Source organism: Carex rostrata, chromosome 20, assembly GCF_964058835.1.
Source record: "Carex rostrata chromosome 20, lpCarRost1.2, whole genome shotgun sequence".
NCBI classification, from domain to species: domain Eukaryota; kingdom Viridiplantae; phylum Streptophyta; class Magnoliopsida; order Poales; family Cyperaceae; genus Carex; species Carex rostrata.
The window spans coordinates 7,678,165-7,695,151 of NC_135937.1; the positions used below are offsets into that span (position 1 = coordinate 7,678,165).

The 16,987-nt window shown below is 36.3% G+C and overlaps 2 protein-coding genes across 3 annotated transcripts; both read left to right on the forward strand.

Annotated features, from left to right (window-relative positions):
* Window positions 1–265: 265 nt before the first annotated feature.
* Window positions 266–12,308, forward strand: LOC144572625 (myricetin O-methyltransferase-like). Of its 2 annotated transcripts, none has more exons than XM_078322271.1 (2): window positions 266–620; window positions 11,906–12,308. In XM_078322271.1, exons 1-2 carry the CDS (start codon window positions 351–353, stop codon window positions 12,203–12,205), a joined length of 570 nt encoding a protein of 189 aa, XP_078178397.1. In that variant the 5' UTR covers window positions 266–350; the 3' UTR covers window positions 12,206–12,308. The 2 variants fall into 2 exon arrangements, with proteins under 2 accessions (XP_078178397.1, XP_078178398.1); XM_078322272.1 differs by lacking the exon at window positions 11,906–12,308 and adding an exon at window positions 712–1,071 and having other exon boundaries at window positions 364–620.
* Window positions 12,309–15,539: 3,231 nt separating this feature from the next.
* Window positions 15,540–16,928, forward strand: RIC7 (ROP-interactive CRIB motif-containing protein 7). The gene has a single exon (XM_078321693.1). The coding sequence runs from the start codon at window positions 15,540–15,542 to the stop codon at window positions 16,926–16,928; it is 1,389 nt and encodes a 462-aa protein (XP_078177819.1).
* The last annotated feature ends 59 nt before the right edge of the window (window positions 16,929–16,987 follow it).

Sequence of the window (16,987 nt, forward strand, 5' to 3'; positions counted from 1 at the left end):
GGAGGAGAAGGTTCTGGCGCCCACGCGATTTACTCCCAAAATTTCAGCGAAAAAAAAAAAAAAAAAAAAAAAAAAAAAAAAAAAAAACTTTCAGAGACCGGTACTGGCGCCGGTCGCTGATACAGTTGTCGCCGAAATTTGAGTGGAAATTTTTATATTTGATGAAAAATTGAACATCAGCGACCGGCGTCACTACTGGTCGCTGATACCGGTCGCTGAAGCTCCGTTTTGCTGTAGTGATATACAAACATGCCTATAAATTGCAATGTATGGTAGCCTTACTCTCTATATATATATTCCCCAATTATGTTGGTTAAATTTGTTGTTTCAGTGTTGGCTTCAGTAATTTGATGTCCATGCGTAATCAGGTAACTTGCTCAATGAAGGATGTGGTCGCCTCACGTCCTCAACTATTCGATGGGATGAAGAGTCTCGTGGATGTAGGAAGCGGCACCGGAACTACAGTAAAAGTTATTGTCGAAACATTTTCTGAATTGAGGTGCACAGTGTTCGATCTGCCGCACGTCATATCCAATGTGTTGAAATGCGATGAGTTATTCGATGCCGTGGAGGGAAACATGTTTGAGAAAATACCAGCAGCTGATGCAGTAATCCTCAAGGTTATCTCTGATCATAAGATTACATATATATTCTGGTTACAATTAGAAGAACATACTAAATATACTAATCATAAGATTATATAACGTACAGCATGTTCTCCGTGATTGGCCTGATGATGATTGCATTAAAATTCTTCAGAAATGCCGAGAGGCAATTTCACCCGTAGAAGTTGGCGGTAAGGTTATCATAATCGAACTCACTATAGACTTGGAGACACATGACCAGGATGCGATCGAGACAACCCTCTATTATGATATAAAAATGATGATAGCGTTTGTTGCAAAGGAGCGCAACAAACAGGAGTGGCACAATGTTTTCTAAGCAGCAGGTTTTGTTAATTACAAAGTACACACTATGGGGGTTTACTCAATCTATGAGCTCCTTCCTTGAACACCATTTCTATCTCTATCGTTTCCTTATTATTGAGTCATTAATATATATATATAGGGATGGGCTAGGCTACTCCATGGAGTAAAATGAGTTGGTGCTCCACACCGTCATGTTTTTATTTTGAAAATCCAAACGACCGATCCGAACCGTTAGATGTGATCTCCATATTGAAATGTGTTTGGAGACCAAATTTTACATTTTTTCAGAATTTGTTTACTATATATTAAGCATTTTTGAAAATTGCTGATCCGATGGTCCAGAAAATTTTACTATTTTTTACTGTTCACAACAAAACAAAAATTTTGAAAAATGCTTAATAAATAGTAAAAAAATTCCAAAAAATGTAAAACTTGGTCTCCAAGCACATTTCAATATGGAGATCACATAAAATGGTTCGGATTGGTCGTTTGAATTTTCAAAATGAAAATACGGCATGGAGTACAAACGTGTTTTACTCCATGGAGTAGCATAGCCCATCCCTATATATATAATTGTTAATTTCAGCAGAGACTAGAAATTGAGCAATAATATACGTGTAATAAATAAACTGCAGTTTGGTCGGACTTATATATACATATGATATAAATGTATTACTACAATATTCTCCGTGTTAATTTCTTCTTATTAATTGTGTGAAGAAGACCTTGTATACTATATTTATATATAGATGAAGCAAACACAGATCACAATTTATACCAAAGGCCCACAAAACCAACGGCCCAATATATCGGCTCAATTAGCTCTTCATACCCAGAAATTCATAAGCTTCACAAAAGAGGCCCACGTTGCCAGATTTCATTGTTCACACGACAAAATATTCAAATTCTAGAATCTAGAGTTAATAAGATAAATTGACAATCTAAATGGATCATCAGTTTTTTAAATGTTTGTTAGTAGTATATACATCTTAAATCTAATTCTCAAGGATTCACCGTCCGGGACATAAACACAAAGAATAAACCAAAAGACAAAAGAAACAGAAATATTGCATTACCAAAAGAGTTTTTCGATAAAAGGCCTCAGATGGGGAAAAATCAATCTTTGATCTACTAGATCAAAGACAATATCTTCGGTACCAAGAATATGTTGGAAACTAAATAATTTTATTTTTTTGTAAAAGAAAGTCTCTATCTTTCCAATCAGGATCAGATGTTTATAGCTACGAAGATCATATTATGGGGCGATCCCAATCAGAGCTATACCGAAAGTCAGAACTATCAGAATGAGTCGTACAACCGATCTTGATTGTAACTATCAGGATCGGTCGTACAACTAACCCTAATTTTACTATCAAGATCGGACATATATTAAGTAGCCGATTTTGATGTAAGATAAGTAACAAGATCGGGCATATTAATAGCTGACTATGATTATACGTTCTTTTTTTTCGGAAAATTTTTTTTAATGCCGCAGCTCCCACCAAATTTGCTAGCTAATAATTAATGTCACAAACACAGATAATTCAAGAGAACACACTAAGTAAAATATACCAATCAGATATCACATCATAACTGAAAAAACAGTAATAATATCACATTATCCAAATTACAAGTCAACTAAATACAAAATGTATCAAACTTTTGGTGCTAATGCATCCAAAAAAACACAAAAAAAAAAAAACATTCAATCAAATTAATTGACAGTCGTTTTTTGAAGATCCAGTTGTCACTGAGAAATTTATCCCAATGCCAACCTATATTATTGATGTCTCTTGTGTTGCAGCTTTCAGCAAACACATCCAAGTATCCAACTTCTTTTGACTAGTAGCACCTCTTCCTCATTTCTTAGATGATGAAGGCTCGTCGTCACCACTTGATTGGTTCGACATGACTGCCCAGAGAAGAGAGAGGCGCTGGAGACGAGGGGCTAGGCTTTATTAACACTATACTGATTCAGGATCGGACATCGTCATAAATCAGATCCTGATAATTCAGAAACTATCAAGGTCGGCTGTGTTCTATTATGCAATCTAGAAAGTGAGGGTATTAAGATCGGATCTCTTTGAATAGCCAATCCTGATAATTTCTCGACTATTAGTATTTGTTCTTAATTTGTAAATGGCCGATCTTGATACTCTATATCAGGGCTGCTAATGATTAAGGTTCGACTCAATGAGAGAAGCAAAATGATTTGGCTCTAACTCGGCTCGGCTCATGTAAACACTTTGCTCAACTCGGCTCGGCTCGTGAGCCGACTCATGAGCCGGCTCATATTACATGTTGAAAAAATAATCATTTATTTATTTTAAAAAAATGATCGAAGTGGGATAGAGATATTATATTGACTTTAAATGACATGCATGTTGAAAAACTTTGATCATTTTTTAAAGAAATGATCATTTGATAAAAAATGATTATTTCATTAAAATAATTTCAAAATGTCGGCTCATATTACATGTTGAAAAACTTTGAAATTTTGAAAAAAAAAATATCGAAATTTGAAAAAGTTTTCTTTAAAAATAATTTGAAAAAACGAAAGAAATGATCATTTTTTTCAAATTTCTTTAAAAAAAATTGAAAATAATTGAAATTTGAAAAAAAAAATGGAATTTGAAGATGAGAATACAGTCCTTTGATGAGACCAAAGATTTCGTTCATACAAATTCATCAATCTTTTTCCCTGTAGTAAATAACAATATAGAAATATATAGCTTAATCATTTGATCATTCAGAAAAGTTTTGCAATTGTACTCCAAAAAAATATTACAGTGACACGACATCTGACACTATAGACAATCTACCTTCATTAAAGGGTTAATTGATCTCCATTTTTTCATCAAAGGACAAAATATGAGCTGGCTCACCAGCCAGCTCGCGAGCTCGCAGTCCGAGCCGAGTTGAACCGAGTGTTTACATGAGCTGAGTTTTTTTCTTTCAAAATCGAACCGAGTCGAGTTAGCCCTTTTTTCAATTTTGAGACCGATTCGTTATAAAATATTGAGCCGCTCAACTCATTGATTCGCTAGCCGACTCAACTCATTAGCAGCTTATTATCAAGGTCGGATGTTTATTTTATGCAATTCTGATTATAATTAGTATCAAATTTTTATGATATCCGATCCTGATAGAGTGATATTATTTGTACATTGTTCACCAGATATTACTCATCTCAATGACTGATTATTTGGAACAAGTAGATCAGTCAGTTGCATGCAAACTCCGAATTCTTTTTGACTTTTTGCTAAATATTTACTTGGCGCCAATGAAGATATGAATTTTGACTAGAGACTAGTCTATGCTAACCTACAACCACTTCTTAATTCCAGCCTAGTGTTTTGAATTCGGGTCAGGTCGGGTCCACACGGTTCGAACCCGCCCGAGCCACGGGTCCCGCGGGTCTACGGATTCGACAGATCTCATTTTGGAGAGTTAGATCAAACCTATGCTAGATCCTTGGTCCAAATTTAACAAGGATCGGTCCGGGCCGAGTGGGGGTTAGTCCGGGTTTGATTCAAGCCTGTTTTTTTTTTTTAAAACAGCACCATTTTTTTTAAAACAACACCAATTTTTTTTTAAAGAGCTAATCTACTAATAAATTAAAATTATTATAACATATCTAATCATTATAATATTTCTCTGTTAGAAAGTGATGTATTGCGAAAAAAAATTAATTAGGGGAGAATTTTAGCATGATTAGTTGCATCTGTAGAAGAAAATTCTTGAGAATTTGAAATGGTGATTTTCTCAAGCCTTGTGTTGATAGGTGCCGACATTTTTATTTTTACCCAAAAAAAATTTATTTTAATAATAATAACCAGCTTGTCGCTGAAATTTTAAATATACCCAGTCCGTGGAAAAAATCCACGGGTTGGATTTTTTAATCGGCCCCGTGAAAAAAATCCACGGGCGGGATTAAATATTGGGTCCGTGGAAAATATCTACAGCCCGGAGTGTTAAATCGAAAAAAAAACCCTTCTCTCTCCCGTCGCTCTGTCTCCGTGAAGCCCCACATCCACCGCCGCTCCTTCTCTCCACCCAGTCTCTCTCCGTGAAGCTCCACACCAGCCGCCGAACCCCCGCCCCCTCTCTCTTTTCCGCCTCACTGGAGGCCCACCACCGCCACCGCCTCCGTCCGAGAAACCCCCACTGTCGCTGAATTTTGAAGGGTCGAGAGGCGAGGCAAAGCCACTGCCGTGGTACCGGCTTTCCTTCCCTCTTGTTCTTGCCTCTTTGTGATTCGCACTATAACGGGTAAATATTTAAAATCTTTTTTAATTGATGAAGTGACGTATGCTTGTCGTATGATGAATTGATCCTTATCAGGTTTTATAAGCTGATTTGGGCATTTATGAATTGTCTAGCGCGGGTTGTTGATTTTCCCGGCTGGACTTGTGTTGACTACGCCCTTTTGCTTGCCTAAATTGCTCGCTGATTTTTACAATTGGTCGGGGGCTCATATCTGATATTGCTTGTGTGATGTGATAAATTTCTTGTTGATGATCTTTCGTGTGGGGGTTTGATATCGAAATGAAAATCTTCACTTGAGAATTTACTAGAAATCATTGATTTGACGAATCAATTTTGGTTCTTAATACCAACCTCGACTTGGGCTGTACTTATTCCTTTTTCATCTAAATTGGTCATGTGTATTCCTTACATGAACCGTAGATACACTATTGATCTCGGTACCAGTAGATTCATGGTACTGGTACACCCTTTTTAAAACTGTCAAGGGCCCTTTTGCAATTTTCTTTAAGGGGCTGATCTGCTAAAAATAAGGCCCTTGGTAATAACACCCTATCATAGGGACCTAGAGGTAAAATTAGAAATTTGAATTTGTGGGCTCGGCATTGAAATTGAAATTAAATGAAATCTAAATTTATTTGAGCCTTGCTTGCACTCAAATTTAAAATGTAAAAAAAAAAAAATTTCGGTCTATTGTTTTAAAACTAGAATAAAATTGATATATGAAATTATCCGACATTTTTATTTTTACTGCAATTAGCGTATTTTAAGCCAATGTGAGTATATTTTAGCTTGTTTTAACATATTTTACCTGAATAACATATTTTTTGTATATTAATGTATCATATTTTTACCGCAGTTAGCGTATTTTAGCATTGATAGAGAATATTTTTGCTTGTTTTAGCATATTTTACCCGAATAACATATTTTTTCATATTAACCTTGTCACACCCCCGGACAACCCGCCGCGCATTTATGCGCTAGGCGTTAAGCACATCACATACATCATCAATAAAAACATTCAACAAGCCACTTTATTTAAAAATAAATGGAGTTCACAAACAAACAGAAAAGGGACAATATGTCAGACATGGCTAGTCAAACAGTCACTGCCATGTCCACACAATATATTGTTCATACAAATATAAAATAAACAGAGAGTGGCTATCTTAACAACTTCCGCTAATTTCCTCACCCGCGGCCTTCCTCCATGCTTTCTTCTTCGTTTCCTGGAACCCACATAACAGGTGGTACGGTGAGAGATCGAACTAACTCTCAGTGCGGGATTTAGTTCCAGCCCGGTGCTTTTACAAATCAATGCATTTAATTCCCCAAATAACATAAAAAGAAGGTTTTTGAATTTTTCCCCATGTCCCTATCAATTCGGATATGCAAATCACTTTAAAATAACCAGTTTTTATTCCCGCCCCTTTTTAACTCATTTCAAAAGGTTTTAAAATTCCACACTCTGGGAATCCATGCCCGTACATGAAAACCCGGCGAATCGCCACGCAAGGACGACCCGATTATCACACTCTAGATGGGCCATTTCGGGGACCCATCCGGCGAACCGCCGCGAATTTGGCGACCCGTTCTGTTCTGTTCTGTTCTGTTCTGTTATGTCCTGTTCACACACTGGGCTGCCACACATGGACAGCCCGCTTTTCAAAAACACATGCAGAGCCGCCTCACACGGACGGCCCCAATTTAAAACGATTCATTCAAGTTCCCCATTCTCAAATTCACAATTCAATTCCTATCAATTCAATTTCATGCATCAAGAGTTCCTATCATGCAATTCTACACAAATTCAAACGATTGTTCGACATTCACAACATGCAGTTTATCCACCAGATTAAGAAAAAGGACTACTTACCTCAATCCATGCATTTTTTTGTATTATTTGTAAAAAGACCAGGAACCCGCACCTGTATTTTCAGTGCCTTCGTTTGAGCGGTTGTCAGGATCTCGCGTATTCTCAGCGTCTCCTAAATTCACGCGGTTTGCTCCTAAGTTTTAAACGCTTAATTAACTTCTTATTTCTTTTTAAATCCAAAGAATTTATACATAATTAAAACCCTCAATTCAGTTTTCCCCACAATTCAATTTGGTATTATTAAATTGGTATTAACCTTGACCCTCGTACTAATTTGATTGACTTTAAAGAGGGAAGGGGTTCGGTTCGGATATTGGGTTATTGGGTTTAGGTTTTGGTTTCCTTACCCCGTATATTAAATCGGCGGTTCCGCTTGCCGGTAAGCGGGCCGGGGGTTAGAGGGGGGCGGCCCCCCCCCCTTACAGGGGTCTTAGGGGGCTTGCCCCCTGAAGAAAATTTTGGTTCATAGGATCACACTCTAGGGTTAATGGGTTTCGGGTCTAGGGTTAATGGGTTCGGGTCTAGGGTTAATGGGTTCTGGTCTAGGGTTTGGGTTCGGGTCTAGGGCTGTGGTTCGGCCAGCAGGGGTCCGGCTAGGGTAGTGGCCGGCGGCAGCGGCAAGGGGAAGAAGAGAGAGAGGGAGGGGTTCGGCCAGGGGGCTGTCGGCCTAGGGGGCTGGCGGCCTTGGGGTTGCTCGGGTCAGCGGCCAAGGGTGGGGCTCGGGTCAGCGGGTCAGCAGCCAAGGGAGAGAAGGGGGGCGGCGGCACAAGGGAGAACAAGAGAGAGGGAGGGCCGGCGGCATCCAAAAAGAGATGGGGGGGCGGCCAAGAAGAGAGAAAGAGAAAGAGAAAGACTTACAGGAATAATTGAAAAGGAAACAATTGGGAATGAGAAGAGAGGAGAGACTTTGGTTGGTTATATTATTGGATGTGGGCTAAACTTAGGATTGCATATTTCTAATTTGGGCTTACTAATTGGGCTAAGAAATGCATAATTAAAATTTATATGCAGAATTTAGATATAACTTTCATGTAAATTAATAAAACGTTTTGCTATTTTTTTTCTGAACTATATATATTATTCTTATTTTTATTTTGATTCAAATTGGATTCTAAATTTAAAATATACCCGAATTCAGAAGCGTTACAAACCTAATTTAGCATATTTTTACCGCAATTAGAGTATTTTAGAATATTTGAGTATATTTTTTGCTTGTTTTAGCATATTTTTTCCATATTAGCCTAATTTAGCATTTTTTTTACCGCAATTAGCGTATTTTAGCATTGATAAAGAATATTTTTGCTTGTTTTAGCATATTTGACCCGAATAACATATTTTTTTCATATTAGTCTAATTTAGCATATTTTTACCGCAATTAGTGTATTTTAGCATTGATAGAGAATATTTTTGCTTGTTTTAGCATATTTGACCCGAATAATATATTTTTCCCATATTACCGCAATTAGGTTATTTTCAGCGCAATTAGCGTATTTTAGTATATTTGAGTATATTTTTTTCATATTAGCCTAATTTAGCGTATTTTAGCCAATTGTAGCATGTCTAAATTTTTTTTAAACGTAGGATGGCTAGGGGACGGCCTAGGAGACCACCACCAGCCGAACCTGTTGATGAGCCCATTCCCGTGAACAGCCCGAAATATTTTAGTCCTCTGTTATGGATGAGTCACAAGGAGCACCGAGTCTTCCTGACATCCCGAGAGTTACTTGATTACTTTTTTTCTTTGTTTTTTTGAAGTTTAAATTATGTCGAGTTGTCGTATTTTCAGGTTCTTATGTTGTTTACTTTTTTCAACACAGAGTGAGGACATTTTATATGCCAGGAGTCGGTATTGTGGTATGCAGTATTACTCGCTGATGGACTTGTCGAATTTTGGCCTGAACTTCCAGCCCCTGACTCTCTGCAAATTCTGCATGCAAAAACTTCCAATAATGATTCGCCGGACCGCACAACCTGCGCGATCAGGCCTCTTAATGCCCCGTCATCTCCCAATGCGATTCTGACATACTTTCCTGCATGGACCATTCGGGCTTGAATTTGTAATTTCCAGCGATTCCTATTGTAGCCGCTCACTTCATAAATAAGCGATTGCAACTGCTCAAATGAGAAATTTTCATCGACCCAATACGTATTTACTAGAGATTTGGAGTAACGTGCCCCATTCTGGTCAAAAATGAATTTTCCTCCAAAATGTATTGAAATTCCAATAGGCATGGTCAATAAACTACATTCGTAAATGGTAAATATTTTGTCAGTTTATTGATTTCAATTGTGAACAGTTGTGAATAGTAGTGAACATTAGTATATGAACAGTAATGAACAGTAAAGATGTATATGTACAGTATATGAACAGTAAAGACGTATATGCATAGTAGATGAACAGTTAAGACGTATATGCACAATAGATGAACATTAATGAACATTAAATACGTATTTGTATAGTAGATACGTACATGCACAGTATATGAACAGTAAATAATAATACGTCTATGAACAGTACATACGAATATAAATAGTAAATACGTAAATGAACAATTGTAGAAAAATAAAAATACATGATTTAGCAGCTGAACAGTAACTTCTTTCTCTCCCTCCTTCTTCTCTTTCTCTCTTTCTCCTTCTCTCTTTCAGAATGAATTTCTTCTCTCTCTCATAGCTGAAAACCTCTATTTATAATGAAAAAGCGCAAAAAAAAAAAATGGCCGGGCCATGGATATTTTCCACGGGCCCAATATTTAATCCCGCCGGTGAATTTTTTTCCATGGGGCCGATTAAAAAATTCCACCCGTGGATATTTTCCACGGGCTAGGTATATTTAAAATTTCAGCGGCAAGTTGGTTATTATTATTAAAGTATTTTTTTTGGGGTAAAAATAAAAATGTCGGTGATAGGTGTTGTATCCAAATGTATACTTTTTAAAATTTTCAAAATTACGTATTTTTTCCATGCATCTAAAATTCATAATATCATATTTATCCCAGAAAAGTCTGATCGGAAAAAAAAAGGCCCAATAATATCATATTTACCCATATTCTTAAGATGTCGAATTTTTTTTTTTCAATAAAATCATTTTAAATTACATAGAAATTATTTTACCTAAAGAAAAAATCTGATCGGAAAAAGAAAGCCCAAGTATCAACAGCTTAAGAATTATCTGCAAATTAATGATACCTACTTAAAGTTCTGATAATTAATTTGAACCGGTCAACACGACTTTTATATTAAAATGTATTTGTATATACAATATTATATTTCTTAGAATATTTTACCTTTTTATATATATAGGTAGAAATTAATCACTTGAACTAAAGATTATATTCCATTAAAAGTAGTGATTATCTATACCTTGCTATCTAGAAAGATATATAGTAAACATATACAAAAAAAAAATGTAAAATTTAGTCTGGAAATATACTTTCAACATTATTTACATATGAAAGTATATTTCCAGACTAAATTTCCGATCAGACTTTTCTTTAGGTAAAATAATTTCTTTGTAATTTAAAATGATTTTATAGAAAAAAAAAAATTCGACATCTTAAGAATATGGGTAAATATGATATTATTGGGCCTTCTTTTTCCGATCAGACTTTTCCTGGGTAAATATGATATTATGAATTTTAGATGCATCATCCATGGAAAACAAATACGTAATTTTGAAAAAAAAATTAAGTATAGATAAAATTCTCCCCTAACTAATTTTTTTTTTCGCAATACATCACTTTCTAACAGAGAAATATTATCACCAATCTATTACATCACTTTTCATGATTTGACTTTTTTTTGTAGTAAATCTAATAAATTGGATCATATAATTGAGAGAGACATGTGAATCCGTATCCTCCCAGCTGGTACCTGACTCAAGTAAATTACAAACGGACAGTAAATTCACGCTACAAGAATACATGCATCCGTTATATAAGGACATCATTAGCACAAGCACTCTTGGCACCAACGGTATATCATTTCAACAAACCCCTTCTAATTAGACAAAAGGACCAAAAAATAGTAAAAGAGAAATGGAGCTCTCAAGATTCCTGCACCTAACCGAAAGTGTTATCTCACCATTTACACTTAGGTGTGCTGCCGAGTTGAAAATTTCAGATTGTATACACGCATATGAGCGGCAAGCCATGCCTCTAAAAGAACTTACTTTTAAATCGTTATTTTTCAGATAAATATGGACCATAAAAAACAGCGATTTTCAATAAATCTAAAAAAATAGTAAAGAAATTCCAAAAAATATAAAATTTGGTCTCCAAACACATATTAATATGGAGAACAAGATGAACGGTTTGGATCGGTTATTTGGACTTTGAAGCCGGTGATTTATAGTTCAATATACAAACATGCCTATACATTGCAATGTATGGTAGCCTTACTCTCTATATATATATTCCCCAATTATGTTGGTTAAATTTGTTGTTTCAGTGTTGGCTTCAGTAATTTGATGTCCATGAGTAATCAGGTAACTTGCTCAATGAAAGATGTGGTCGCCTCATGTCCTCAACTATTCGATGGGATGAAGAGTCTCGTGGATGTAGGAGGTGGCACCGGAACTACAGTAAAAGTTATTGCCGAAACATTTTCTGAATTGAGGTGCACAGTGTTCGATCTGCTGCACGACATATCCAATGTGTTGAAATGCGATGAGTTATTCGATGCCGTGGGGGGCAACATGTTTGAGAAAATACCAGCAGCTGATGCAGTAATATAATCCTCAAGGTTATCTCTGATTATAAGATTATATATATATTCTGGTTACAATTAGAAGAACATACTAAATATTGTAATCATAAGATTATATAACGTGCAGCATGTTCTCCATGATTGGCCTGATGATGATTGCATTAAAATTCTTCAGAAATGCCGAGAGGCAATTTCACCCGTAGAAGCTGGCGGTAAGGTTATCATAATTGACCTCACTATAGACTTGGAGACAGATGACCAGGATGCGATCGAGACAACCCTCTATTATGATATAAATATGATGATATCGTTTGTTGTAAAGATGCGCAACAGGCAGGAGTGGCACAATGTTTTCCAAGCAGCAGGTTTTGTTAATTACAGAGTGGACACAGTCGGGGTTAACTCAATCTATGAGCTCTTTCCTTGAACATCATTTCTATCTCTATCGTTTCCTTTATATATAGTCTTAATTTCAGCATGCTGAGACTAGAGAGTGAGCAATAATATACGTATAATAAATAAACTGCAGTTTTGTCTTGTTAATTTCTTCTTATTAATTGTGTGAACTCCTGTATACTGTATTTATATATAGATGAAACAAATACAGATCACAATTTGTACCAAAGGCCCACAAAACTTTTGGCCCAATATATACAGCCTTAAAGCTCTTCATATATACCCAGATATTCAAAAGCTTCACAAAATTTAGAGGCCCGCGTTGCCAGATTTCGTTGTTTACACGACAAAATATTCAAATTCCAGAGTTAATAAGATAAATTGACAATCTAAATGGACGTAAGTGGTATATATATCTTAAATCTAATTTTCAAGGATTCACCGTCCGGGACATAAACACAAAGAATAAACCAAAAGACAAAAGAAACAGAAACGGTACATTACCAAAAGAGTTTTTCGATAAAAGGCCTCAGATGGGGAAAGTTTTGATGTCGTACAATATCTGTTATTTGAAAATGGCCGAAAGAAAAACAATAATGATTTGTTTTAACCTGTGTTGTAAATAACAGTATGCGGTCGTCGGGCGGACGGAGTACCATCAAGCGATTAATCGGTATGCGGCCGATTAATCGGAATTATGCAGACAATATAATGTTTTTATTAAATTTATGTATATATATTACAATTTATTAAAAAATAATTTATTTAACTCATTAAACTTATCAAATAAACTTAAGTTAATTTAGTTGCATTATTATAATATGACATTATGTTTATATTTTCTTAATGCATAAAAATTTTCATAAGTAACACATTTATTTAATGAAAAAATTAATTCAAGAATTAAGCATTTTCAAATACTAATAACATACTATTTGAAATAAACAAAACATTTCAACATAAAATCACTAATTTTAGTTTATGATAACAACTTAGTTTAATAAATGAACATGTCGTACTAATTGAAAAAATTACATCAGTAAATAAGAAAAATATATGGTATATAAATAACAGAAGAATTAATCAATTTCAAAGTAAGTAAGAAGAATAAACATGAATAAAAAATATTGGATATATGTCTAAGCACAAATATAACTACAAAATATGATTTATAAAACTTATTATCACACACTATCACAGAAAAAAAAAATCAATGTGAAAAATAAATATTTATTGGAATAAACATAAATAAACGGGAATAAACAGATGATTAAAACGGTAAAACGGCCGATTAATCGTTTTCATCAGCAATTTTATCCACAAACATGGATCCGTTAAGTGCATTTGTAATGATTTGGTTGTCATTAATGATTAAACGGCCGATTAAATTTCCGTTAAGACTGTTTTTTACGACACTGGTTTTAACCACACCAGAACTAGAAAGTAGAAACTACAGAGCATTAGACATGAAACACAGAAGACCATACCAGAACTTTTACATAGGAGCGGTTCTCTTCTTAGTAGGACCCTAGTGGGCCCCAACCGATCGGATCTGATTTTGTCAGACCGTGTCCTGGTTCTTGTCGGCGGCTGGACACAGTGCTTTTTCGACCTTCTCTCCACACCACCACGTCTCTTGTCCTTGCTCGTAATCGTAGCTGCCTCAGCCCTCAGCAAAGGTTTTCTTTTGATACGAACCGTTGGATTTATACCGGACACACATCTTGACCTATTGATTTTAAAACTGTAGAAGCTTCAGGTTTTGTCTTTTGCGTCTTTTATTCTGCAAATGATTTTATGATAATTTGTGGGGATTGGGTGGTCCCATGATCATTCTAAAGTGTTTTGGAATTTTTTTGTTCTGACGATTTAACCCTCCGAATAAAATAAATCTTTTTAAAAGTTTGAAGCAGTGGTTTAAATAACGCTATGTACTTGTACGAATCGCTAAGTAATTAATTAGAAATAATTAGTTATAATCAGAAATAATTGATTAATTATTAAGAAAAATCTATAATGATTTGATCACTGTCAGTAATTAATTGGCTAATTAATCGATCTTAACAGACGTTGTTTACAATACTGGTTTGAAGTAGCATGATAATTCAAAACTAAAATTTTTAAAGTTTGACATTAATAATTTTTCAAAAAAATTAACAACTCTATTTATATTTTCTAAAATAGAGGAGAGTTCAAATATCTCTATTTTTTGTAAATTCATCATATCTTTACTTTTCAAACATAATAACTTAAAATTTCAAAACTCAAATATCAAAATAAAACCGTTAGATTTGTTCTATATGATTTTATATATTCATATATCAATGACTACAACATGTCAATTTTGTTTTTATTGTTATCAAGAGCTTGCAAATTGATATAGATAAATTCTGAATATTGATTTTCAACTTATTAATTCACTGATAATTTTTTTATGTGCATGCAAGAAAAATAATATAGATCACTTTAATATATGAGTTTTAATATTTAAGTTATTAACATTTAAAAAATCGGTAAACCTAACGGTCCGACTAGTAAATAATTCTATAACATCGTTCTCAAGTCACTTCTTTCATATTCAGCGGGGCTTTTACTTTCGGATGCCACTCTGCCCGCTGCTCTGCAAATAGAAGAGCAAGACCCTGTTATTTCAAATCCAACTTTTAAGTTTTTACGTGCACAAATCTCAACAAAGATGAATGATCAGATTTAGAATAACAGTGTCTGCTCTCCTATTTGGAGAGCAGCGGAGTTCGCTCCAAAACTTTCAGTGTGGACTGAGGGAGGATAAAACGGTCATTTGAGAAAAGAAGGAAAAGGGTCTCATTTTACGAGGGAAGAAAAACAGCGGAACATTCGGATGGGGATTGGGCTTTCTCTACGGCGCCTTTATTTTTGGCATTTTGCTTAGTCATTGACTCCCATCCCCCTATATTGCACCTTCGCACCGCCCTCTAACCTACATAGATCAGTAAATGTCGTCTTGTGGTGCTTTATTGGGTACTCTAATCAATAACAGCTCAATGCAAACAAGACAAGAAGAAAACCCTCCTCTTGTGTCCGTATCCCTAAAGTAACCTAAAATTTGAGTACTAATCGTAACCGTCCGATTAGAATTTAAGTACTATAATATTAGTGCTAAATAGGTCGAACAGTTCAGATTCAAAATCAAAATTTGAGTTCCTTTAGGGAAACCAAATTTCCCCCTCTGTTCTCTCTAGCGCCTGCGTGCAGTCCTTGCGGCCATCTTTTTCAGCTTTTCTGCCTGTTACCTTCTCTCTTTTTCTGTAACAGCTGTTATCTCCTCTTTCATAGTCTTCAAAAGGAATTCATTCTCAGTATCCCTCACTCAAAACCCACTATCAATGGATCTTCTCGTTTCTCTTCTCTTCCTCTTCCTCTTCCTCTTCTCCTCCAGTACGTCTGCGCTCAGCCTCCCTCCAGGGGAGCAAACAGCTGCGTACAAAGTACTGGAGAGTATCAACCCATTCGTCAACTGGAGAGCTCTCTATTCAGATGACCTTTGCGTCTCCGGTCCTCATGGTCTTGTATGCGACTTCTTCACCACCTCATCATGCAACTCCACCTCAAGCGACTGCACTTACACCACTTCCATTCACATTGTAGAACTCAACTTCGGTTATGTTTCTGACTTCACTCCCAACCCGACATGCAACTTCACTTCCAGCAATGCCACTTCCCTGTTCAACCTCCTATCTTCCTTTCCATTTCTCAAAAAACTCTTCTTCTTCCAATGCTTCATATCACCCAGTTCGTACACAACCCTCCCACCAAACTTCTTCTCTCTCCTCCCGTCCTCTATAGAAGAGCTTGTACTGATCAACAACCCCTCTCTCTCCGGTCAGATCGACATGGATGCCTCAATTTTACCCCTCAGACGCCTTGTAATCACTGGAACTGCGATATCAGGCGAAATTCCTCTTTTGCCCCCTACACTACAGCAGCTGGTTTTCTCGAGGAACAGCCTTTATGGTCAGATCCCACCATCCATCTCAAACTGCAGCAATCTCAAGATACTTGATCTCAGCTATAACCGTTTGATTGGTTCCATACCCGACCCGTTAACCCAGTTGGTTAATCTCATTAAGCTGGATTTGAGTTTCAACAGGATTAACGGTCGTATACCGAGCCAGATATCGGGTCTGAAGAAATTGGAGCTTTTGGATCTGAGTTACAATCGGTTAACGGGTGGTATACCGTCTAGTATAGGGGAAATGGTGGGTTTGAAGGAGATATACTTGAGCGGGAATCGGCGTATAGGGGGGCAGATACCAGAAATTTGGGAGAAAACAGGGGGCAGTTTGGTCGGAATTGGTTTCTCTGATCTCGGTCTTGGTGGCAGTATTCCTGTTTCTATGGGTATATTTCTGGAAAAACTGTGTTATTTAGCACTGGATAATAATTTACTGGAGGGTACAGTGCCGGTGCAGTTTAAGCGGTTAGAGAGTACCGCGAGAGAGGTTAACCTGGAGAGGAACCGATTGCATGGACCTGTACCTTTCTCGGCCGATTTTGCGGTACGCACTGGAGGCAAGCTGAAGCTAGGGGGTAATAGAGGGCTCTGCATTGCGGGACCCAGTTGCAGAGAGAGGAATGACTGCTTGAAGATTTTGCCTGCATGCAATGCAACTGAGTTGCCGCTTCCGGTGATTCCCTCTGGTGCTGGAGAGGAGGGGTGTTCTGGGAAAAGGATTTTGTGGGGATTAATGTTGCTTTTGGGCTTAGTATTATAATTTGGTTTTATTTGAAGTTAAATTTTAGGCTAGGTTTTTATCTTTTAAGAGATGGCATG

Excerpts from the sequence above, each read along its gene's own strand:
- LOC144572625 (XM_078322271.1), top strand. The coding sequence starts at position 351 with ATGTCCATGCGTAATCAGGTAACTTGCTCAATGAAGGATGTGGTCGCC. Across the intron at positions 621-11,905 it reads CTGATGCAGTAATCCTCAAG|CATGTTCTCCATGATTGGCC; the intron begins GTTATCTCTGAT and ends TATAACGTGCAG.
- RIC7 (XM_078321693.1), top strand. The coding sequence starts at position 15,540 with ATGGATCTTCTCGTTTCTCTTCTCTTCCTCTTCCTCTTCCTCTTCTCC.